Genomic DNA, 23,777 nt, shown 5'->3' with positions numbered 1-23,777 from the left:
AATGTTTGATAATGTTAGGAAGTTGAGAGGATTAAATTTTATGTGGAAAATTTGGCCAAAAACTGTGATATATTCCATACGATGGTGAATGCATGAAAAGTCATGCAGAATAATTAAAGCTTTGATTTTTCTTGCTCAAAGATAATAAGGACTTTAAGACCAGTCATATTCACAACCCCACCAGGAACTGGGAACGGTCCTTCGTACAAGTCGAAGCTAAGACTGAAGACCCTCGTAGCTAGCTAGGCATATCAAACACGTAAATGATTTAATCCACTACTCTTAACAATCATTTGCTCTTCTAGTATCTACAAAACTCATATCAACCGAGGTGCAAAACACTTAGACTTGAGAGATTTCCAAGTTCACAAGGAATTTATTCACTCAAACTGATCGGAAAGTAAAACAGATCTCTTGAAGTGAGTAAAAATGCTATGTAATAACCCCCAGTCTGCACAGAACATTCCGTTAGAGTGAAAAAGTTAGATCTTAACTCAAGGGAAGTGAAAAAGTTAGATCGAATTGCCTTCTGAAGGCAAATGTGCATTCATGGCAATAAATCCAATATCGTGGTCGGCAGAACTAATAGGTAAACGCACCATTTCAGAAAATAATTGTTAAAGAAGCATTATCCTAGTAAAAAATGAGAAGAAAAGGCTGAGTTTGAAGAATTTACCTTCTGTAGGCTGAAAACAACGAATGGTACAAACATCAAAGAAAAGTAAAGCGGAAATGTTTTCCTAAATGTAGCTGATGTAGCCCGTGCATTCTGAGCTAAACAAGAATTTGTATCTGGATGAACAACCGAACAAGGCAATATCGAGCGGGTGGCCTCTACAGCCATCCCTTATAGCCCCTGAAATCCTTTTGACTGCTTCAACATACTATATGTAGACAGAACCAGAACCAAGTCCAGACTCACTCGTAATAGGTCTCCTCATCCACAACAATATCCCAGCTTTCCCCTGTCGTGCTTTTTCCATATTTGTGCACCGTACTGCAAAGAGAGAGCAAGTTAACTTGTCAAAGAAAAACCAGAACAATAGATGCCAATGCAGTTCAGCAAGTTTATTTCCTTTCGTACCCATTTCCAAAGTGCTCTTATCCCCATGTCCTTGACCAACCTAGACATGAGAGAACAAAAACAGAGTTACATCAGATTAAATTATTGAAAGAAAATGTTCACTTCTGTTGTAACGAATCGACATTAGAATCGAGCAACCAAGTTATGAAATACGAATTTAAAATGTAACTATTTACTGTGTTTGAAATGAATCTGTGAAATCAAATAGTTAAACTCTAAAAAGCACCAATGCAAATAGCATAAGAAAATTGAAATTAACCCTAAAGAAATTGGGAGAGAAGAATATGAAAAGAGAATACCTTTCGGCCCTTTGAGTTGTTGGAAAAAAAAAAACCCAACAGAGCAAAAGATAAACAAAAATACAGGAGGAGAGAAAATAAATTTTCAACTTGTAAGATTCATACGCGAACAGATTGGCGGTCAAAAGCATTTCGGAACTCAGAGCCATCAAGCTTTTTGATCTGCATGGAAATTATTTATGAAGTTTGAGATTCTTATAGACGCTTCAGACACATCGACATATTGAAAAAGCAATATTCAACAACCTAGTACCCATGCTCCATAGAAGGTTACAGAAAATATGAATGTATGGACTCTGGAGTGAGAAAGTAAAAGGACTTACCGCACACTTCATATCTTCTAAGTTTGTGTAGTCTACAATCCCTGTTGTGCCTACAAAAAAGGCATAGGACAAAAGCTAAATCAATCGAAATTCTGATGTCTCATGAGCTAGGTCTTAGGACTAAACTATTGAACTAACACTATATGAAATAGCAGTGTATATCCCAAAAACATTCTGAAATCTGGTTGATAATCAAAGAGTTCGAAGGGATTTACCTTTGGATTCTTCGGCTTTCAGATGGAGTTTGCTTATGTGTGGGAGATTCAGGTGGAGCGGCTAGGGTTTGAGTATGGAAGAAATGAAAAACTGGAGAGAGCACCTGTTTTGGCTGAAGCAACAGCTCACACACTCCGGACAAAACTGCAAATGTCTAAAAAGGGGAAAATATAAAAAGAAACCTTGACAACTGAATTCCAAGAAACATTCTGACATTGTAAATAACATTTCACAAAAAAAAAACTAGAAAAAACTAAACTAATTACACTCGGATTGCAATGTTATCATTTAGCAGAAGATCTTGCATCTGCAAAGGATCCTTTAAAACCTTTTTTCTTGAACAACCCTGCACTGCAACACATCCAGGCAAGGTAAACCAACAGCACCCTCATGCTGAGCTCTCCTGTGCATATATACCCCTTGTAAGTAATCTTAATCAGTCAGTTATCATGAATATACAACTTATATTAATTTATATTAATTTTCTACAATATCCAACACACAAATATAACAGAAGAGGAAACTTTTACTTAAGCAGCACAAAATGATATCCTCTGCATTTCATTCCAAAATCCATCACTCTTATGTCTTTGCCTGTACAGTTTTTGCCCCAACATAGCCTGCCATGATGATAGCACTATCAATAATTAAGACATAAAGAAAAGGCTATCCTAGCTAGGTATTATCGTTGGAGTAAACCAACAGCACCATAAGTAAAGTAGCAGACCAAAGTTTTTATTAGAATTCATGTCTTAACATGTTTAAGTAGCGAAAAGATTACAACACATTGGATGTGTTAACAGATCCATAAGCTGATGACTCCCTCTCTGGTTTACAGGATCATTCTTAATGTATTCAACAATGCAGCAGCAATTAAAAGTCCTTGGAAAATGCCAAGCTACTATAAAGACATGACGAAAACTATATCTCACCTTATCCCCTTGTTGGCAAAGACAGCATATCCGTCCTTGTTGTTCGGGGTGAATCATAATCCTGAACTCCATTATCATCATCGTCGAGAATGTCTTTGGCTTTTCTAGCAAGAACACCCCAAAACCAATGTTTGGATTCATTAACATTCTTCAATGACGTATACTTGAATCAGATACAACAAAACACACAAGTCACGAATGAAACAGCACAAAACACACAACCCAAAAAACTAAATGAAGAATTCTTTATAACATGCATGTTGATAATACCACGAAAAATTCCACTTCATCATACATGCCTATTGTTTTCTCTGTCCAAATATGAAATTGCCATCATCTTTTTTGAAAGCACAAACCAAAATCACTTCTCAAAGAGATCATACACAGAAGAGAGTGGAAGCTTACCCAAAGCCAATTTCATGTTGTTCACTCCTTCTTCTTCTTCTTCTTTTGGACCTAACAATCTGTGGGTTTGATTGCAGCATAGTGATTTAGTTTAAAATTTCAACATTGATTATATATATGTAGATAATCCTAAACAACAACAACAACAACAACAACAACAAAGCCTTTTCCCACTAAGTGGGGTCGGCTATATGAATCCTAGAACGCCATTGCGCTCGGTTTTGTGTCATGTCCTCCGTTAGATCCAAGTACTCTAAATCTTTTCTTAGAGTCTCTTCCAAAGTTTTCCTAGGTCTTCCTCTACCCCTTCGGCCCTGAACCTCTGTCCCGTAGTCACATCTTCGAACCAGAGCGTCAGTCGGCCTTCTTTGCACATGTCCAAATCACCGGAGCCGATTTTCTCTCATCTTTCCTACAATTTCGGCTACTCCTACTTTACCTCGGATATCCTCATTCCCAATCTTATCCTTTATCGTGTGCCCACACATCCCACGAAGCATCCTCATCTCCGCTACACCTATTTTGTGTACGTGTTGATGCTTCACCGCCCAACATTATGTGCCATAAAACATCGCTGGCCTTATTGTCGTCCTATAAAATTTTCTCTTGAGCTTCAGTGGCCTACGACGGTCACACAACACGCCGGATGCACTCTTACACTTCATCCATCCAGCTCGTATTCTATGGTTGAGATCTCCATCTAATTCTCCGTTCTCTTGCAAGATAGATCCTAGGTAGCGAAAACGGTCGCTTTTTGTGATCTTCGCTAGATTGCTCCGGTCATTAGTGTGGATAAGTATATAAATGGATAGAGATAGGAAAGCAAACACAAGATGTACGTGGTTCACCCAGATTGGCTACGTCCACGGAATAGAAGAGTTCTCATTAATTGTGAAGGGTTTACACAAGTACATAGGTTCAAGCTCTCCTTTAGTGAGTACAAGTGAATGATTTAGTACAAATGACATTAGGAAATATTGTGGGAGAATGATCTCGTAATCACGAAACTTCTAAGTATCGGAGTGTGGTGTCGTCTTAACTTGCCTTATCTGTCTCATAGGTAGATGTGGCATCTTCTCTGGAAGTACTCTTCCTCCATCCAGGGGTGGTATCTTTAACTGGTAGAGATGCACAAGGTAATGTATCAATTTCACTTGAAGCTTACTTGTAGTTTCAGGCTTGGTCAAGCGCGATACAAACCATGTAGTAGGAGTCCCCCAAGTCGCCGAGCTAGGGGGTCTGCTGAAAGAGGTGACAGACAAGGTAAGCAATCAGAGCTCCGACTGATTGTTCACCTTCTCCCCATCTTGCAGCAGCATGAAGGATAAAGAGAAGAAAAATGAGAAGAGATGATATGAGATACTTTTGCTTTTGAAGAAGTAACTTTCCACAGGCTTATTCTTGAACTGAGCTGGAGGGTTTTCTGGTTTCCTCCAGAGTATAAGGCCGACTGAAGAATTTGAGGGTCAAAACAAGTCCATCAAATCTAGAGTACGTTCCACCCTGCTGATATGGGATACTTTTGCTTTTGACAGAGTAATGGATGTATCGGCACGTGTGCTGTTACGCTTGTCTCCACATGCTTCCTTGTATCCTTCGCACTTGCCCTATCTGTTCCTCAAGCAGATGCGTAATCTTCCCTGGAAACATAACATGTTGAAGATGAGTACTCGAGAGCAATGCCAGGTAAGTAATCAGGTAAGGGGTTCCAGGCAGTCAGTTCCTGGCTGGAAGCTTGATTCCAAGTGCTGACTGATTGCTCTCTTTCTCCTTGTCTTGCAGGTAAAAACAAGGCCAAAGGAAAAGACAGGGAAAAAGCATGATATGGGATACTCTTGCTTTTAACCCTGATGATATGAGATATTCTTGCTCTAGTATAGCTTGTTTGCAGAGGTATTATCGGGGGGAAAGAAAGCTGAATATTTCGAAAGGCTTCGTTGGGAGTGCCCTCTTAGATATGATGAAGGGTTGAGCATTTTTGCAGGTCTGCCTGTCCGTTGAGGATGGAGGTCGACATATATAGGAGTCTCCCTAACAACAAGTAGTAATGCTATTCCTTTACCCTGCTTGGTCATAGCACGGTAGTGGGAGCTGCCAGTTTCACATGTTTTAACTCTGTCAGAGCACTTTGAAAAAGTGGTCTGTGGTATCTGGCTCTCGAGATTCGGAAAACGATGCCTCTTCGATTTTTGAGAAAGCAATCATGCTGGGGGTCTGGCTCTCGAAATTCGGAGAGCAGTGTCTCTTCGATTTTTGAGGAAGTAATCATGTTAGGAGTCTGGCTCTTGAGATTCGGAGGGCGGTGCCTCTTCGATTTTGGAGCAAGCAATCCTGTTGGGAGTGTTGTCTCGAATGTGAGTAAAGGTTGGGCATGTTTGCTAGTCTACCTTGCCACGAAGCACAAAGGTTGACACACAGGGACTTTCCAATTATCCAGCAATGGTACTGTTCCTTTACCCTCTCTTCGCTTTTGAGAAAGTAGTCATGTTGGGAGTCTGGCTCTCGAGATTCGGAGGACGGTGCCTCTTCGATTTTGGAGCAAGCAATCTTATTGGGAGTGTTTTCTCGAATGTGAGTAAAGGTTGGGCACGTTTGCTAGTCTACCTTGCCACGAAGCACAGAGGTTGACACACAGGGACTTTCCAATTATCCAGCAGTGGTACTGTTCCTTTACCCTTATGGGTAATAATATGGTAGCTAGACCTTCAAAATTTATGTGTCTAAACTTTGTTAGTGCTGTTTCTTTGCTATTCTTTTACCTTTCTTGGTCAGAGCGATGTAGTGGGAGCTGCAAGCTTCACGTGCTCAACTTTGGCAGAGAACTTTGGCAAAGTTATCTGTGGTACCCATGAGCTATTGTTGCGTGTGACAGGTGCTGACAAGGCTAGAAAAGTAGGTGCCTCTTCGATTTCTGAGATCGGCCCTCGTGGTCTCTGAGCAGCCCAGCTTTTGAGAAAGCGAGCGCCTCTTCGATTGATTCGGAGAACGATGCCTCATCGATTTTTGAGAAAGCAATCATGCTGGGGGTCTGGCTCTCGAAGATTCGGGAAGCAGTGTCTCTTCGATTTTTGAGAAAGTAATCATGTTGGGAGTCTGGCTCTCGAGATTCGGAGGGCGGTGCCTCTTCGATTTTGGAGCAAGCAATCTTGTTGGGAGTGTTTTCTCGAATGTGAGTAAAGGTTGGGCATGTTTGCTAGTCTACCTTGCCACGAAGCACAGAGGTTGACACACAGGGACTTTCCAATTATCCAGCAATGGTACTGTTCCTTTACCCTCTCTTCGATTTTTAAGAAAGTAGTCATGTTGGGAGTCTGGCTCTCGAGATTTGGAGGACGATGCCTCTTCGATTTTGGAGCAAGCAATCTTATTGGGAGTGTTTTCTCGAATGTGAGTAAAGGTTGGGCATGTTTGCTAGTCTACCTTGCCACGAAGCACAGAGGTTGACACACAGGGACTTTCCAATTATCCAGCAGTGGTACTGTTCCTTTACCCTTGTGGGTAATAATATGGTAGCTAGACCTTCAAAATTTATGGGTCTAAACTTTGTTAGTGTTGTTTCTTTGCTATTCTTTTACCCTTCTTGGTCAGAGCGATGTAGTGGGAGCTGCAAGCTTCACGTGCTCAACTTTGGCAGAGAACTTTGGCAAAGTTATCTGTGGTACCCGTGAGCTATTGTTGCGTGTGGGAAGTGGGTGATTGAACAGTAAGATTCATGTGTTTTCTACTTCCCCAGAAGTCTTTGACAGAATGCCCATAATTTCCGCAAAGCTGAGTGTGCGTGTGACAGGTGCTGACAAGGCTGGAAAAGTAGGTGCCTCTTCGATTTCTGAGATCGGCCCTCGTGGTCTCTGGGGAGCCCAGCTTTTGAGAAAGCGAGCACCTCTTCGATTTCTGAGATCGGCCTTCGTGGTCTTTGAGCAGCCCAACTTTTGAGAAAGCAAACGCCTCTTCGATTTCTGAGATCAACCCTCGTGATCTCTAAGCAGCCCAACTTTTGAGAAAGCAAACGCCTCTTCGATTTCTGAGCAGGCGCCTCTTCGATTTCTGAAGCTCCGTCGAGTGCAGATTTTTATAGGGGTTGGCATTAAGTTCCAAAGCACACTTGAATCTCCACCAGTAGAAGCTTCATTCTTGCACTTCTAAGATCTTGATTTGTCCGACCTTTTCTCTCTTCAACACCTTTGAAAATGTCTGGCCCCTCTGACCGTCGTTTTGACTTGAACCTTGTTGAAGAGGCAGCCCCGCCTTCTCCAGACAACATATGGCGCCCATCCTTCGTCTCCCTTACTGGTCCTCTTACCGTTGGGGATTCCGTGATGAAGAATGATATGACCGCTGCGGTGGTGGCCAGGAACCTTCTCACTCCCAAAGATAACAGACTACTTTCCAAACGGTCTGATGAGTTAGCTGTTAAGGATTCGCTGGCTCTCAGTGTTCAGTGTGCAGGTTCTGTGTCTAATATGGCCCAACGCCTATTTGCTCGAACCCGCCAAGTTGAGTCATTGGCGGCTGAAGTGATGAGTCTCAAACAGGAGATTAGGGGGCTCAAGCATGAGAATAAACAGTTGCACCGGCTCGCACATGACTATGCTACAAACATGAAGAGGAAGCTTGACCAGATGAAGGAAACTGATGGTCAGGTTTTACTTGATCATCAGAGATTTGTGGGTTTGTTCCAAAGGCATTTATTGCCTTCGTCTTCTGGGGCTGTACCGCATAATGAAGCTCCGAATGATCAACCTCTGATGCCTCCTCCTTCTAGGGTTCTGTCCAGTACTGAGGCTCCAAATGATCCCCCTCCGGTGCCTTCTCTTTCTGGGGCTCTACCGACTGCTGAGACTTCTCCTAAGCAACCTTTGTGAAGGCTCCCTCTTGTGTGTTTATTTTGACTCATGCATATGTACATATTTGTAGCTTATCGGGGATATCAATAAATAAGTTTTCCTTCATTTCAACGTATTGTGTTAAATACACCAAAGCCTTCTTCGCTAAGTTCTTTGAATTTTCTTTTGTTGAAGCTTGTATGTTGAAGCTTTCTGAGTGGAGCATGTAGGTTGGGGTAGTGTTCCCTTAATTTCCCGAGTGAGGAAAACTTCTCGGTTGGAGACTTGGAAAATCCAAGTCACTGAGTGGGATCGGCTATATGAATCTTAGAACGCCATTGTGCTCGATCCTGTGTCATGTCCTTCGTTAGATCCAAGTACTCTAAGTCTTTTCTTAGAGTCTCTTCCAAAGTTTTCCTAGGTCTTCCTCTACCCCTTCGGCCCTGAACCTCTGTCCCATAGTCGCATCTTCTAATCGGAGCGTCAGTAGGCCTTCTTTGCACATGTCCAAACCACCGTAACCGATTTTCTCTCATCTTTCCTTCAATTTTGGCTACTCCTACTTTACCCCGGATATCCTCATTCCTAATCTTATCCTTTCTCGTGTGCCCACACATCCAACGAAGCATCCTCATCTCCGCTACACCCATTTTGTGTACGTGTTGATGTTTCACCGCCCAACATTCTGTGCCATACAGCATCGCCGGCCTTATTGCCGTCCTATAAAATTAGTGTTGATGTTTCACCGCCCAACTTTCTGTCTTTGTTTTTTCCTTTGTGTAATTTTAGTCAGATTGAAGTGTTCTTTTCAATTTGAGATTTATTTGAAGTGTTTAGGATTATCTATATATATATATAATCAATGTTGAAATTTTAAACTAAATCACTATGCTGCAATCAAACCCACAGATTGTTGGGTCCAAAAGAAGAAGGAATATATAGCAATAACTTTGAAGAAGATGACCCAGAATCAATAGCAATAACTTGACCAGAACCCAGACCCAAATCACAAAAAGCGGCAAAAATAACCTCAATCCCACTTAAATCCAAACAACCAGATGACCCAATCTCCCAAATATCACCAACTAATGATCAAGGCAGCTACAAAACAGAAAACAAAACTGTGAGTTCTAATTGAATTCATTTACATATACCCTACACCATTAAGACTTAGTAATAAATTTATATTTCTCTATTCCATAAAGAAAAGAAACTCGTCATATAGAACAATTATAGGTACATAATGATTTGATAAGATAACACTTAAACTGTGCAAGACCTTGCTATTGCACCAGCATGGTAGCAAAGCGTAAATTATTTTAATCAGGTACATACCAATTGGTTGTGAATTTTCTGACTACAGGTTGTTGAAATACCAGCCACAACAATCTTAGCATCAACCTCGTCCTGCAAGGAAATGAAGTTAAACGTAAAACAGATCATTCTCGGAACACATGTAACCTAAAAAATGTTATACATTAAACTTGTGCTTTCAAGCATATATTATATATGACTTGTCCTGGATGTTCTTATATTAAAGAAACCATGATTATTGTTGCGTATACCTTAAGCTCTGATAGTAGCATAGATACAGCTCGATAAGCAGGGTCTTCTGTGCTTTGCACAATAAACATAAACTCTAAGGGACCACCATAGAGAGAAGTGACCTGTTTTCGTTAATTAAACAAAATAGTTCAGACCATATTGGAAGAAAACATTGGATACAAATTCAACCTATTAAATCAGTTAGCAGAAGGATTTTGAACACTTCACCCGATAAGACATCCCTACAGCGCAAATACAGAAATTTAGACATGCCCATCAAAAGAAAATATAGTTTAACTATGTTAATGTAATATCACAAAGATATTGAGTTTCCATGTCTCAGACCCAATAGAGTGTAATTTGAACTTCTTATGAAGAAAAACCTAATTTTTCAACTCGAAAATAATACAAAAACGTGATTCGCTTTGACCACTCTCATTCCAAATGTTCTAGCGTAGCCCCTGACTCAAGGGCTCACCAAATGGGTTTTCGATTTCTGTATGAAATTAGAAGCCTAAGTAATGTTTGATGGCATATTGAATCATCAAGAGCAGGATTCATATGTCCCTTTCCTTGCACAGAACCTAAATATGATTGACATGTTCTCAGCACGATTCACTAACATAATGCATAATGTGGTCTATGAAATGCCGACAAGCAATACTTCGAATCGAAGAATTTCGCAATCCCAGAAGCCGAATTCAAATGCCGGCAAGTAATTCATCCCAGACGCGACCCCAAATAACAAATTAAAACCCAACGAAAAGAAAATTTTCAAGTGAATTTCTCGGCAACCAAACGGACCCGGATTTGAACGAAACATAAAATGGCGAAAAAAATCTAAATTTTAAGGGGAAAAAAACAAACCTGGATCTGAACGAAAACTGCTAGCGGGCTGCAGAACGCTTTCTCTCTCCCTGTCCATGAACTTGCTGCAGTTGTTTTTCGTCTTCTCGTCCCTCCCTCCCTCCTCTCTGCAAGCCGCATGCCTTCCCTTCACCGAATCCCTCTCTCTCTCTCTCTCTCTCTCTCTCTCCCCTTCCCCCTCTATCTATCCTCCTCTCTGTAAGCCGTATGCCTTCCCTTCACCGAATCCCTCTCTCTCTCTCTCTCCTTCCCCCTCTATCTCTCCTCCTCTCTGTAAGCCGCATGCCTTTCCCTTACCAAATCCCACACTGAATGCAAACCCACAAAGCCCACTCTGAAAAGCAGTGGCATGACCGTAATTAAACTGAAATTAGGACCCAAACATATAGGCCACTCTGAAAAGCAGTGGCATGGTCGTAAATAGAGTAAAATTCGGGTTCAAACACTGTTCATTTATAAGTAGTATAGACTTAACATTTTATGATTTTTTTCACAAAAAAAAAAAAAAACAATTTATGAAGAGTGCTACAAGACCCGTGTCCTATTTTTCTACCCACATAATAATCTCACCCACTATAAAAATTTAAAAAAGTAAAATGTTATTTTCCCGCCCACCATTATTCTCAAAATAACCATAATATATTTTTTTAAATAACCCTAATATATCTTTAAATAATATTATAAATAAATAAATAAAAAAATAAAAAAAATAAAAGAAGATGCAAGACCTAGGCATTCATCATCTCCTTCACACTTATCGTCGTCCTGCAGAGATCCCGACACCCAAACCACTTTTCTTCCTCCTTTTTTGTCAAAACAGCAGATCTCACACTCAATTCTCTTTTTTCTCCATTGAAGTTTCTCGCATTCGTCTAGCACATGCCCATTCATTCCTCCAACATTCCCGTCAATTCTAACCCAAATCTTTCACAACCTCTTTCCACCAAAGATATCACACCCCACCCACCATTATTTATTTATTATTTTAAATTATTTTTTGCTTTTTCAAGATTTTAGTACTGAATTAAATAAAGGTTTAAGAGTCTTCTTTTAAAAGGATAAATATGTTATTAACATTTTCATTAAATGATAGGTAAGAAAATAAGATATCAGAGTGGAAATATCACAACTCTTTATGATTTCTGGTGCGTGTATGAGACATAGACTAAAAAAAGATGTAGGTCCAACATTATAATATTAACACGGGTTAGGCTAATTATTAAGGGATAATTACCAAGAAATCACACTTTTGACCGGAAAATAGTCCGTACCCAGAATCAAGCAGTATCGCCAACAAAGATGGTGAAAGCCATTAGAGTTCATGAACTTGGTGGTCCTCAGGTCTCTCTCTCTCCTGTATTTTTTTGGGTAACTTGAATGTTTGAATTTGTGATCACAAAATCAAGACTTGTTTGTCGGTTGCAATATTAAGTGCCTGATTTCATTTGTAAACTATTTATGTTTACAATAAATCCAAGTTGTTTGATGGAAAATCTGGTAACAGGCTGAAAGTGATAGCCTTTCTGCTTTTAGCCAAGAGTACATGATTTCTTATGCCATTGTATTCATCGGACTAATCCGGAGAAGGATAGTTCTTGTTTGGTGTCAAGGATTTGACTAGATTCAATAACTCACTATGATTCAATGTCGAAGGAAGAAATGGAAGTCAACTTCTAAATTTTGTCTTTGGCCGTTTGGAAGTACTTTTAAATAACAGAAAGTGTTTTTTGTGAAAATATTTTGTGAAAACACTTGAACTGCTTCCTGCAAGAAACACATATTTGATGCTTCTTCCAAGTGTTTTTGGAATCCAAAATCAGTTTCACCAAAAACACTTTCAGTCATTCTAAAAATATTTCCAGACGAGCCATAAGTTGAAAGTAGAAGTAGGAGTAGTCAAGAAGTAAGCTTATCCCTTCCAATCCTACCATTTCCTTGGCGATTGGAATGTTCTTCATGATTAATCCTTCTTCTGCCTTCCAAATTTCTTTCTTTGACATACATTGAATCTAGCGATTTTTCAGTCCAATTCAATCATAGACATCGAGCGAGGCCTTGAAGTATTTGAGTTTGTAAACTTAAGTTTATATTGTGTTTATAGTTTATCTCGAGCCACATCAAGTGTGTTCATACACAACCTTTGAAACATATTATTCAAAACCCGTTTGTTTTCGAGTTTTACTTCAGTTTGTTTTCCTTGAAAGAAGTTTCCTTTGCTCGTAATTTTCCTTTCATCTGCAATCTGGTTCAGCTATATGTCATTATCCAAATTTCCAATGCTTTTATCCCCATTTCACTTAATTTTGTGATGTAATGCTGCTAGGTCTTGAAATGGGAAGATGTGGAAATAGGAGAGCCGGAAGAGGGGGAGGTTCGTGTGAAGAACAAGGCGATAGGGGTTAATTTCATCGATGTATACTTCCGCAAAGGACTTTATTATAAGGCTGATACAATGCCCTTATACTTCTGCAAAGGACTTTATTATAAGGCTGATACAATGCCCTTCTCCCCAGGTTTTGCTTCATTTCCAAGTTCCGAAATGTAGGAAGGATTGACATCTAGTCCACTCTTTGAAGGCATAATTTCTAAGTTTAGTTTTTTCTTAACAGTTTCTTGAGTAAACATTTCGCGTGAGATTACAGTTTTCAGATATGATCAAGAATGATTTAGCAAAACTAAAAGAATGCCGGGCATGAAACCAGATTAGCCATTCCTGCTGTTTGAAATAGAACTGACTAATCCTTAAGAGAAATGGTCGAGAAACTCAACGTCACTACAAATCAATTTTCATTTCAGGTATGGAAGCTTGTGGAGTTGGGACAGCCGTAGGACCTGGGGTAACAGACAGGCGAGTTGGAGATCTGGTGGCCTATGTTGGCACTCCGATGGGGTCATATGCGGAAGAGCAGATCCTTCCTGAAAACAAAGTGGTGCCCGTTCCTCCTTCAATTGATCCTATTGTTGCAGCATCCGTATTGCTTAAGGGTATGACAGCTCAGGTTCTACTACGTCAGTCTTTCAAGGTTGTTTTATTGTACAATTTTCTGTATTGTTAACTATGTGATTAATGTGTCAAAAAAATACAATCAACTGACAAATATTGGTGGTCAAGTTGTAACTAAATGCTTCCTGAACTTGTAATTTCATTATCTAAACACGGTTGATTCAATGTTAGAAATTGTTTATAAATTTGAATGCTGCTGCTTTTAATGTTCGAGCTGAATTTTGTGCTGTTAATTATACAGGTCAAACCAGGACACATGGTCCTTGTTCACGCAGCAGCTGGTGGAGTTGGATCCCTTTTATGCCAGTGGGCTAATGCGCTTGGTGCAACTGTCATTGGAACTCTATCAACTAAAGAGAAGACAGCTCAGGCCAAGGATGATGGGTGTCACCATGTCATAGTCTACACGAAGAGGATTTTGTTGCTCGAGTGACAGAAATAACATCTGACAATGGGGTTGATGTTGTCTATGATTCTGTAGGGAAGGATACCTTTCAGGTAAATCTTACCATCCCTCAATTTTATACAAAAGTTACAGAAATGATTCTAGGTTCTCCTTCTGCACCGTTCCTTTGATATTCTTGGTTTCATTGAGTATCAACACAGCTTGTTACTACTTCTGCTTTTCTGTGACTTATTACCTAATCTAGCGTTGAAGTTTCTCAATGATAGGCCAGGCATACCAAATCTCTATACTGTTCCGTTCGAGCTAGTTTTATGAAACTGTTAAAGCAAATGCTAGTTACCCTTTGATTTTTTTCAGTTCAGAAGATTATCTAGTCTAATTTCTTAATGGTGAATTTTGGAATTAGGACTTAATTGGGGCATTGTTTACAGGGATCATTGGCATGCTTGAAGACTCGTGGATACATGGTGAGTTTCGGACAAACATCAGGTGCAATTGATCCGGTCCCACTATCAGCTCTTGCAGCAAAGTCACTCTTCCTGACCAGGCCGGCCTGTTCCAGTACACTGCAGCTCGAGACAAATTGGTAGAGGTTGCGGGAGAGGTATTTGCTAATGTTGAATCAGGCATATTGCGCGTTCGAGTAAATCACAAATACCCATTGTCTCACGCAGCACAAGCTCATGCAGACCTTAAGAACAGGAAAACATCCGGCTCGGCTGTGCTTATACCCTAAAATTTTTGCCTCAACTGTTGTTCTTTGTGAACAGATTAATATGAGTTGGTTTGCAAAATGCAATGATGTTATCTCCAACTTTAGTGACAGACAGACATGTTAAGCAAGCAAAAAAGTCAATTGTATTTTTCACATTTCTGCTGAAAGGCAAAACTGTTTCTGTGAAACAGCAGGGTATGTATCACGTAACATATGTCTCTCTCATCACGTGAGGATGGACACAGTTTTTCTCAAGTGAGCCCTCGAATTCTAATATGTGGAGTTCATGCTAGGGTGCCGATGTAACTAGAGTGACGTGGGAAGCATGCCAAGGTGCCCGACTGGCACACTCTCTATTGTTTCTGGTAGTCTCTCTCTATCTTTTTGCTTTCATGCCATTCACTTTAGAATAATTTGGGAAACGATTTCAGCACACATTTTTTTTTCTCCTTCTGCACATTCGCTGTTTATTTTTGTTCTTTGTATTAGCTCCGAGCCTCTCTTACCGTAAATGAAAGTAGTTTTGAAATCACTTTGAATAATATGACAATAATGTATTAGTTTAGCATATGCTATTAATATTAATAATTAAGTAACTATACTGTATTATCTGTAAACCAAAAATTACAAAACATGTATACATTAATCATGCATTACACCGCCACTTCCGGCGGCATCCGGACTACCATACCAAGTAGCTCCGGCAGGGTACCAACGGGTGGCAGCGGTCGACAAGTTTAAGTGCTCGCGATTAACGGCAAAGCAGATATTAAAGCAGCAAAAAAAGAGTGATTAAGTACGAAAGGGTTTGTTAAACCAGGCAATGGCAGCTGAAGAGTGGCCAAATAGACCCTTAACTTTCTTCAGAGTTCAGACAAATGCTTATGGTCCTGCCTGAAGTTATCTAGTAGTGGTAGTGATTGCAACCACTGCCTACATATTCCGTACAAGTCCAAAACCATTTGTTGAAATACACCAGTCAAGTAAGACCACTCTTGGAGACGTGGTTAGGAAGAATTCGTTATCCGTAGATTACAGTAGTTTAAAATATCGTATTTGTCAGAAAATGGAGCAAGACTTCTCACTATATTTCCATTCTCTTAGTACAAATCACAACTCTGAGTTCTCTCTTCATATCTATTTGTGTGTGAGCTTGGAAGAAGCAATGGCAGTTGAGTTAGCAATAGCAGGCGAAGCCGGGCAATACAATGGCAAGATGACGCCGTTTGTCATCCTCTCTTGCATGATGGCAGCCATAGGAGGTGTAATTTTCGGCTACGACATTGGAATTTCAGGCGGCGTGACATCAATGGAGCCGTTTCTTAAAAAATTCTTCCCTGAAGTAAACACTAAGATGAAATCGGACACCAAAATCAGCAACTACTGTAAATTTGACAGTGAACTGTTGACCTCCTTTGTTGTGCGGAAGCGGCATACGACTGTAAGTGAATAGTAAGACAGAACAGAATAAAAACAACACCAACAAGAACACCAAGATTTATACTGGTTCGGCAATGCCTACATCCAGTTTGGAGACGACGGAGTATTCCACTATAATCAATGAGAACATACAATAGTGTTTATCACTCAATTTCCCAAAGACCCAAATAACCCCAAGCTCTCACACTTACAATAGGAAGAGAAAACCAAAAAATACAAAACAAGACAATTTGAGAAAATTCTTCTCTATGCCAAATGGCTTCTTGCTATTTTTCTCTCTTCCTTGTTCTTCTCTACTTCTCCATGCTTATGGGTTGCACCTTGCTCTCCTTTTATAGCCAAAGAAAAGCTTCTCAAAGACATCAATGGCCAAAGGCCTAACATCAAGTCAAAAAGAATTAGGCATAAGTGCATCCAATTTTGGTTTCCCACATGTAGCATGCCATCCAACAATTTTGACCACAAAAGTAGCCCAAAGATTTGGACTTTGACTACATGTTTGAGTCAATAATCAACAATCTCCACCTTGACTCAAACCCTCTAAGTAGAACTCCTAATAGTCGTCTCCCAATCCCCCATGGGGCAATCAACAAATTTTACAAACGCCAATCAAGTCTAAGCAGTGCTTAAACTTGTGCAACGAAACTGGCTTTGTTAACATATCTGCAGGATTGTTAGCGGTCCCAATCTTCTGAAGAAGAATATCTCCCTCATCAATAATCTCACGAACAAAATGGAACCTCACGTCAATGTGTTTCGTACGTGCATGATGAACTTGATTCTTTGCTAAATGAATAGCACTCTGACTGTCGCAATGAACATCCACATGGTCTTGTTGAACCCCTAAGTCATCAAGCAACCCTTGAAGCCAGATGGCTTCCTTTATAGCTTCTGTCACAGCTATGTATTCTGCCTCAGTAGTCGACAAAGCAACTGTAGATTGCAGAATCGACCTCCAACTTATTGGACCTCCAGCAATAGAGAATACAAAACCAGTAGTGGACCTACGCTTGTCCAAATCACCTGCGTAATCAGAATCCACATATCCAACAACACATTTACCAGTAACTTTATCCTGCTGGAACAATAAACCAACATCCACAGTACCCAGAATATACCGTAGAATCCATTTCACAGCTTGCCAATGCCCTTTTCCTGGATTATGCATATATCTACTGACAATGCTAACAGCTTGTGAAATATCAGGTCTAGTACACATCATAGCATACATCAAACTACCAACAACATTTGCATAAGGAATTTGAGCCATGTACTGACTCTCTTCAACAGTTTTAGGAGACATAGAAGCGCTAAGTTTGAAATGAGAGGCAAGAGGTGTACTAACCGGTTTTGAATTTTCATTCATCCTGAAACGTTGTAGTACCTTCTTCAAATATTGCTTCTGACACAGACTAATCTTGCCCTTCGCTCTATCTCTTTCAATTTCCATACCTAGTATCTTCCGAGCTTCTCCCAAGTCCTTCATCTCAAATTCATTACTTAGTTGAGTCTTCAACCTTGTAATCTCCACTTTGCTCTTACATGCTATAAGCATATCATCAACATATAAAAGCAGATAAATGAAGGTTCCATCTTGTAGTTTGCGAAAGTATACACAATGGTCATAGTGACTTCTTGTGTACTTCTGCCCGATCATAAATCTATCAAATCGCTTGTACCATTGTCTTGGAGACTGCTTCAAGCCATACAATGATTTTTCCAATTTGCAAACCCAATTTTCCTTTCCAGCAACCTTAAAACCTTCTGGCTGAGACATATAAATCTCTTCCTCCAAATCACCATGTAAGAACGCAGTCTTGACATCAAGTTGGGCCAACTCAAGGTCAAACTGCACAACCAAAGCCAACAGAATACGAATAGAAGAATGTTTTACTACAGGAGAAAATACCTCATTGTAGTCAATGCCTTCCTTCTGAGCGTAGCCTTTAGCTACCAATCTGGCTTTGAATCTTACATTGTCTTTTCCCAAAGATTCCATCTTTTTGGCATACACCCATTTACAACCAATTGCTTTCTTCCCCTTTGGTAACTGAACCAGCTTCCAAGTCTCATTTTTATGAAGAGATTTCATCTCCTCATCCATAGATTTCTTCCACAACTCGCACTCTGAACTCATGACAGCTTCTTTGTAGGCGGATGGAATATCATCTTCAATAACGGGAAGTGCATATGCCACAATATCAGTAAATCGAGCAGGCTTTCGGATTTCCCTTCTCGATCTTCTGGTTGCAATATAGTCTTGTTGCTGTGGAGGCTCTTGGGTAGGTGCCTCCTCTTCATCATCCTCGTCCTCATCATCAGAATTAACTGTAGGACTAGTGTTTGAAACATCAGACCTTACTGGAACAACTGGAGTCTTCAGTAACTCCACCTGCTTTGAGCTACTCATGGTCTCGGTCGCTTTAGTTTCACCTTCATGCTTGTTCTGATTAACCATAGCAGCCTCATCAAAAGTCACATCTCTGCTTACAACAAATTTCTTCTCATCTGGACACCAGAGTCGGTATCCCTTCACGCCAGTGCTAAAGCCCATAAATAGAGCTTTCTTTGCTCTTGGATCCAACTTGCTTTCTCTGACATGATAGTAAGCAGGACAACCAAATATGTGTAAAAACTTGTAATCAGTACAAGGTTTACCAGACCATACCTCCATGGGCGTTTTGCCCTCGTTCGCAGCAGCTGGCAATCGATTAATGAGATGGCTTGCATAAGTGAGTGCCTCAGCCCAAAACGCCTTGCCTAATCCAGCATTAGACAACATACACCGAACTTTCTCAAGCAAAGTACGGTTCATGCGCTCTGCCACCCCATTCTGTTGCGGTGTCTCCCTAACCGTGAAGTGCCTCACAATACCCTCATCTTGACAAACTTTCAAGAAAGGATCAGACTTATATTCACCCCCATTGTCTGATCTGAGAGTCTTGATCTTTCGACCGCTTTGCGTTTCAATCATCTTTTTCCACTTCAGGAATATCTTCAAGACTTCATCTTTACGCTTCATGGTGTACACCCATATTCTTCTAGAGAAGTCATCAACAAAGGAGACAAAATAATGGCTACCTCCCCAATATGCATTCTTGGAAGGTCCCCAAACATCAGTGTGAACATAATCAAGAATGCCCTTAGTGTGGTGAATAGCAGTGCCAAATTTTACTCTAGTTTGCTTACCCAACACACAATGCTCACAGAATTCCAATTTGCATGCCTTTGCACCTTTCAATAAGCCTTGCTTCACCAATCCTTGCAACGCTTTTTCACCAGCATGCCCAAGACGCATATGCCATAACCTCGTGGTGTCTGTGCTATCTGCGTCAGCAGCTTCGGTGACAGCTGCTCCACCAATAACTGTACTCCCCTGCAAGAAATACAAGTTATTTCGTCTTGTACCTTTCATCACCACCAGTGCCCCGTACACAGCTTTAAGAACTCCACCCTCCATGGTGATCTTGAGACCCTTGGATTCCAATGCACCCAGTGAGATGAGATTTTTCTTCATATCCGGTACATACCGAACATCACTTAATTCTCTGACTGTTCCATCATGCATCTTCAAACAGATTTTGCCTATCCCTTGTGTTTTGCAGGCATTATTATTACCCATCAAAACAACTCCACCATCCAGCTCCTTGAAATTAGAAAACCATTCCCGAATGGGACACATATGATAGGTGCAACCTGAATCCAAAATCCACTCATTTGAGTGACCATTAGCATATGAACTAGCCAAAGCAAACTCGAAATCATCATCTCCAGATTTTGCAATATTTGCTTCAGAACCCGCTTTCTCCTTCTCTTTGTTCTTCAATTTGGGGCAGTCTTTCTTCCAATGCCCCTTTTGGCGACAAAAAGCACATTCATCTTTAGCAGGAAACTTCCCTCGTGACTTTGAACGAGATTTTCCCCGCTTCCCAGATTTTCTTTCCTCTGTTCGACCCCTTGCAACAAATGCCTCGGTTTGTGAATTGTGAGTCTTCAGTTCCTTCTTACGACACTCATGATTCACCAATGCCGCAGACACCTCATCAAGTTTCACCTCGGATTTTCCATACAACAGAGTAGTTGTCAAATGATCATAATCATCAGGCAATGAATTTAACAAACATAGTGCCTTGTCCTCGTCAGGAATTTTCACATCAAGGTTTGCTAAATCAGCAAGTATTTTATTATAATCATTGAGGTGTTCATGCATAGAGATACCTGGACGATACTGAAATCGGAAGAGTCGCTTCTTCAAGAAGAGACGATTTTCTGCGCTCTTGGTCATATACTTCTCCTCCAATTTCGTCCATAACTCCTTAGCAGAAGTTTCCTTCATATACGGGTATTTCAACTCCTTATCAATGAATGATCGAATAGCAGCACAAGCATGAAGATTAATTCGTGTCCACTGCTTGTCATCAATATCTTCTGGTTTATCTTCCAGAACCATATCCAACTCTTGTTGATACAACACATCCATAACTTCACATTGCCACATACCAAAATTATTAGAGCCATTGAATTTATCAACCTCTAACCTTGTAGTAGTGGTTGGATGTCTATTGGATGTAGACGAAGACGATGCTGACTCCTTCCTTACAGATTCATCTTTATCTCCAGCCATCTACTCGGCACTATTCACAAATACGGCACTGTTCACAGGTACAATACTGTTCACAGATACTGTAGCAGTTCACTGTTCACTGAACTGTAGCGCCAACACTATTCACAGAACTGGGCTCTGATACCACTTGTTGTGCGGAAGCGGCATACGACTGTAAGTGAATAGTAAGACAGAACAGAATAAAAACAACACCAACAAGAACACCAAGATTTATACTGGTTCGGCAATGCCTACATCCAGTTTGGAGACGACGGAGTATTCCACTATAATCAATGAGAACATACAATAGTGTTTATCACTCAATTTCCCAAAGACCCAAATAACCCCAAGCTCTCACACTTACAATAGGAAGAGAAAACCAAAAATACAAAACAAGACAATTTGAGAAAATTCTTCTCTATGCCAAATGGCTTCTTGCTATTTTTCTCTCTTCCTTGTTCTTCTCTACTTCTCCATGCTTATGGGTTGCACCTTGCTCTCCTTTTATAGCCAAAGAAAAGCTTCTCAAAGACATCAATGGCCAAAGGCCTAACATCAAGTCAAAAAGAATTAGGCATAAGTGCATCCAATTTTGGTTTCCCACATGTAGCATGCCATCCAACAATTTTGACCACAAAAGTAGCCCAAAGATTTGGACTTTGACTACATGTTTGAGTCAATAATCAACATCCTTCACATCCTCACTCTACATAGCTGGTCTTGTAGCTTCCCTTTTTGCCGGTTTGGTCACAAGGGCTTACGGCCGCAAGCCTTCAATCCTTGCCGGTGGAGCTGCATTCCTTGCCGGCTCAGCTCTAAATGGCGCAGCTATGAACATCTACATGCTCATCCTCGGCCGCTTATTGCTTGGAGTTGGTATTGGTTTTGGAAATCAGGTAGTACTTTTTGCCCCCAACATTAATCATATAAGCATACCCTATTCGATGTTTCTATTTTTCGTGTTACTTGTGTAATCTGTGTTTGTGTTGTGCAGGCTGTTCCATTGTACCTTTCGGAAATGGCACCACCAAAATACAGAGGAGCAATTAACAATGGCTTCCAATTTAGCGTCGGCATTGGCGTATTATCAGCTAACCTCATCAACTACGGCTCTGAGAAGATCAAAGGCGGTTGGGGGTGGCGAATCTCCCTAGCCATGGCTGCAGTCCCTGCCTCAATGCTAACACTGGGAGCATTTTTCCTTCCCAAAACACCTAACAGCCTAATCCAGCATAGCGCGGATCACCATACAGCCAAGCAAATGCTACAACGTATCAGAGGTGTCAATGATGTCCAAGCAGAACTCGATGATCTGATCAAGGCAAACAACATATGGAAAAACATTAAACACCCTTTTAAGAAAATCCTGGAGAGAAAGTATAGGCCTCAGCTTGTGATGGCAATAGCCATACCATTTTTTCAGCAAGTGACAGGGATCAATGTCATATCCTTTTATTCTGCCGTACTTTTTCGAACAATTGGGTTGGGAGAAAGCGCTTCGCTCTTGTCCGTTGTCCTGACGACTGGAGTGGTTGGTACAATCTCAACATTCGTATCTATGCTTATCGTAGACAAATTTGGGCGAAGAGCGTTGTTTTTAGCTGGTGGGATTCAAATGTTGGTGTCACAAATCGTGGTGGGAGGTGTAATGGCAGCTCAGCTTGGTGATCGCGGTGGAGTGAGCAAGGGGTATGCCTATTTGGTGCTGGTTTTGATATGCATTTATGTAGCGGGATTCGGGTGGTCATGGGGGCCGCTCGGATGGTTGGTTCCGAGTGAGATTTTCCCGTTGGAAATTCGATCAGCGGGAGAAAGTATCAATGTGGTGGTGAACTTTTTGTTCACTTTCATTGTTGCTCAAACTTTTCTAGCAATGCTGTGCCACTTCAAGGCTGGGATTTTCTTCTTTTTCGGGGGTTGGGTGGCGGTGATGACGGTGTTTGTGTACTTGTTTTTGCCGGAGACGAAGAATGTGCCGATTGAGAAGATGGAGATAGTGTGGCAGGAGCACTGGTTTTGGAGGAGGATTGTGGGGGACTCTAGCAAGGACACCAAGATGGAAGCTCTTTGATGTACTTATAACGAAGATCTATGAATTGATTATATAAAATAAAATAAAATAACATAAACAAACAGTGATTTACGAGTATGGCATCATTGCTCTTATTATTCAATGTTATGTTACAAATATTCTTTTTTTTTAAATTAACCATTTATTTTCATATCATTCAATACTAAATATTAAAAAATGTTAAAAATCCAAGGTTTAAATACAACAACAATATCATTTGTAAATGAGAGGTTTTAAGTTTGAATCTCGTTAAAGATAAATTTGAATCACATCATTGCTAACTCATTGTAAGGCTGAGTTAACTCCCCTACACTGTTAGTATAAATAATATCGTTTGTTAAAAAAAAATACAACAACAATAATAATCAAACATTATTCCATTAAATGACCTTGAAGAGAGAAGAAGATGAACATGAGCATATTAACCGGGAAGAAGATGGAAGAAGATGAACAGCAAAAGGTGAAGATAAAAGAATATGGACAGAAAAAAGTGGACATAAACAAAAAATTAATTTTTGACTGTTCAATTTTTGCTAGGATCTTGAGAGGATCCTATTCCTTTACTTGATCATCTCCAACTTTTGAGTTAAAACTTCAAATTTTTAAGCTAGAAAATTTGGGGTTTAACCAGAAACAATTTTTCTCCTCCAAAGCTTTTGGTTTAAATTTTAGCCCGAGAGTATTAAAGAATGAATTTAGGATATTTTTTTCTTAAAGTAACTTAAAAAAATATTAGGTAGACTATCATAATTTAATTTTATGAACATTTTAACCTAAAAAAAAATTAGATTCCGATATATATTGAAAAATCTCTAAATCAACATCATGAAACTCATGGAACACTATGAAAGAATATGAAACACATAAAATAATTTTTTTATTTACTTTAGCCATTGAATTTAAATTTGGAACGTTAGATTTTTTTTTTTTATCATTGGATTTGATCACATTAGGTTTTAGCCGTTAAATTCAATAAATTTATAAATATAAAATTAAAAAAAAGTACACATATATAATGAGTTAGCTCATTGATCCATGAAAATC

General features: G+C 40.1%; 2 protein-coding genes and 2 pseudogenes across 6 annotated transcripts in view; 3 read left to right on the top strand and 1 right to left on the bottom strand.

Moving 5' to 3' along the window:
- LOC103435554 (uncharacterized) overlaps nucleotides 1-23,777 on the top strand; it is a 41,708-nt gene that overhangs the window by 15,145 nt on the left and 2,786 nt on the right. The window lies entirely within an intron of this gene.
- On the bottom strand, nucleotides 9,045-10,744 carry LOC103439173 (uncharacterized). 4 transcript variants are annotated; one of them, XM_029103079.2, is made up of 4 exons: nucleotides 10,495-10,744; nucleotides 9,648-9,749; nucleotides 9,418-9,489; nucleotides 9,045-9,183 (listed from the first exon to the last, which is right to left on the bottom strand). In XM_029103079.2, exons 1-4 carry the CDS (start codon nucleotides 10,612-10,614, stop codon nucleotides 9,175-9,177), a joined length of 303 nt encoding a protein of 100 aa, XP_028958912.1. In that variant the 5' UTR covers nucleotides 10,615-10,744; the 3' UTR covers nucleotides 9,045-9,174. The 4 variants fall into 4 exon arrangements, with proteins under 4 accessions (XP_028958912.1, XP_070682251.1, XP_070682242.1 ...); XM_070826150.1 differs by having other exon boundaries at nucleotides 9,046-9,183; nucleotides 9,418-9,543; XM_070826141.1 differs by lacking the exon at nucleotides 9,045-9,183 and having other exon boundaries at nucleotides 9,257-9,543.
- On the top strand, nucleotides 11,735-14,757 carry LOC103406518 (uncharacterized; annotated as a pseudogene).
- On the top strand, nucleotides 15,565-22,811 carry LOC103414873 (hexose carrier protein HEX6-like; annotated as a pseudogene).

This window comes from Malus domestica, chromosome 01 (genome assembly GCF_042453785.1).
Source record: "Malus domestica chromosome 01, GDT2T_hap1".
In the NCBI taxonomy this organism is placed as follows: domain Eukaryota; kingdom Viridiplantae; phylum Streptophyta; class Magnoliopsida; order Rosales; family Rosaceae; genus Malus; species Malus domestica.
Note: the sequence above shows the minus strand (reverse complement) of the source record. Positions and strands in the feature narration are given on the sequence as shown.

What these genes read in the sequence shown, in the direction of transcription:
- LOC103439173 (XM_070826141.1), bottom strand. Translation starts at nt 10,614, where the DNA reads ATGCGGCTTGCAGAGAGGAGGGAGGGAGGGACGAGAAGACGAAAAACA. An exon ending in CAGTTTTCGTTCAGATCCAG is followed by an intron (nt 9,750 to 10,494) that starts GTTTGTTTTTTT and finishes TAACGAAAACAG; the next exon opens with GTCACTTCTCTCTATGGTGG. An exon ending in TGCTACTATCAGAGCTTAAG is followed by an intron (nt 9,544 to 9,647) that starts GTATACGCAACA and finishes AACATTTTTTAG; the next exon opens with GTTACATGTGTTCCGAGAAT.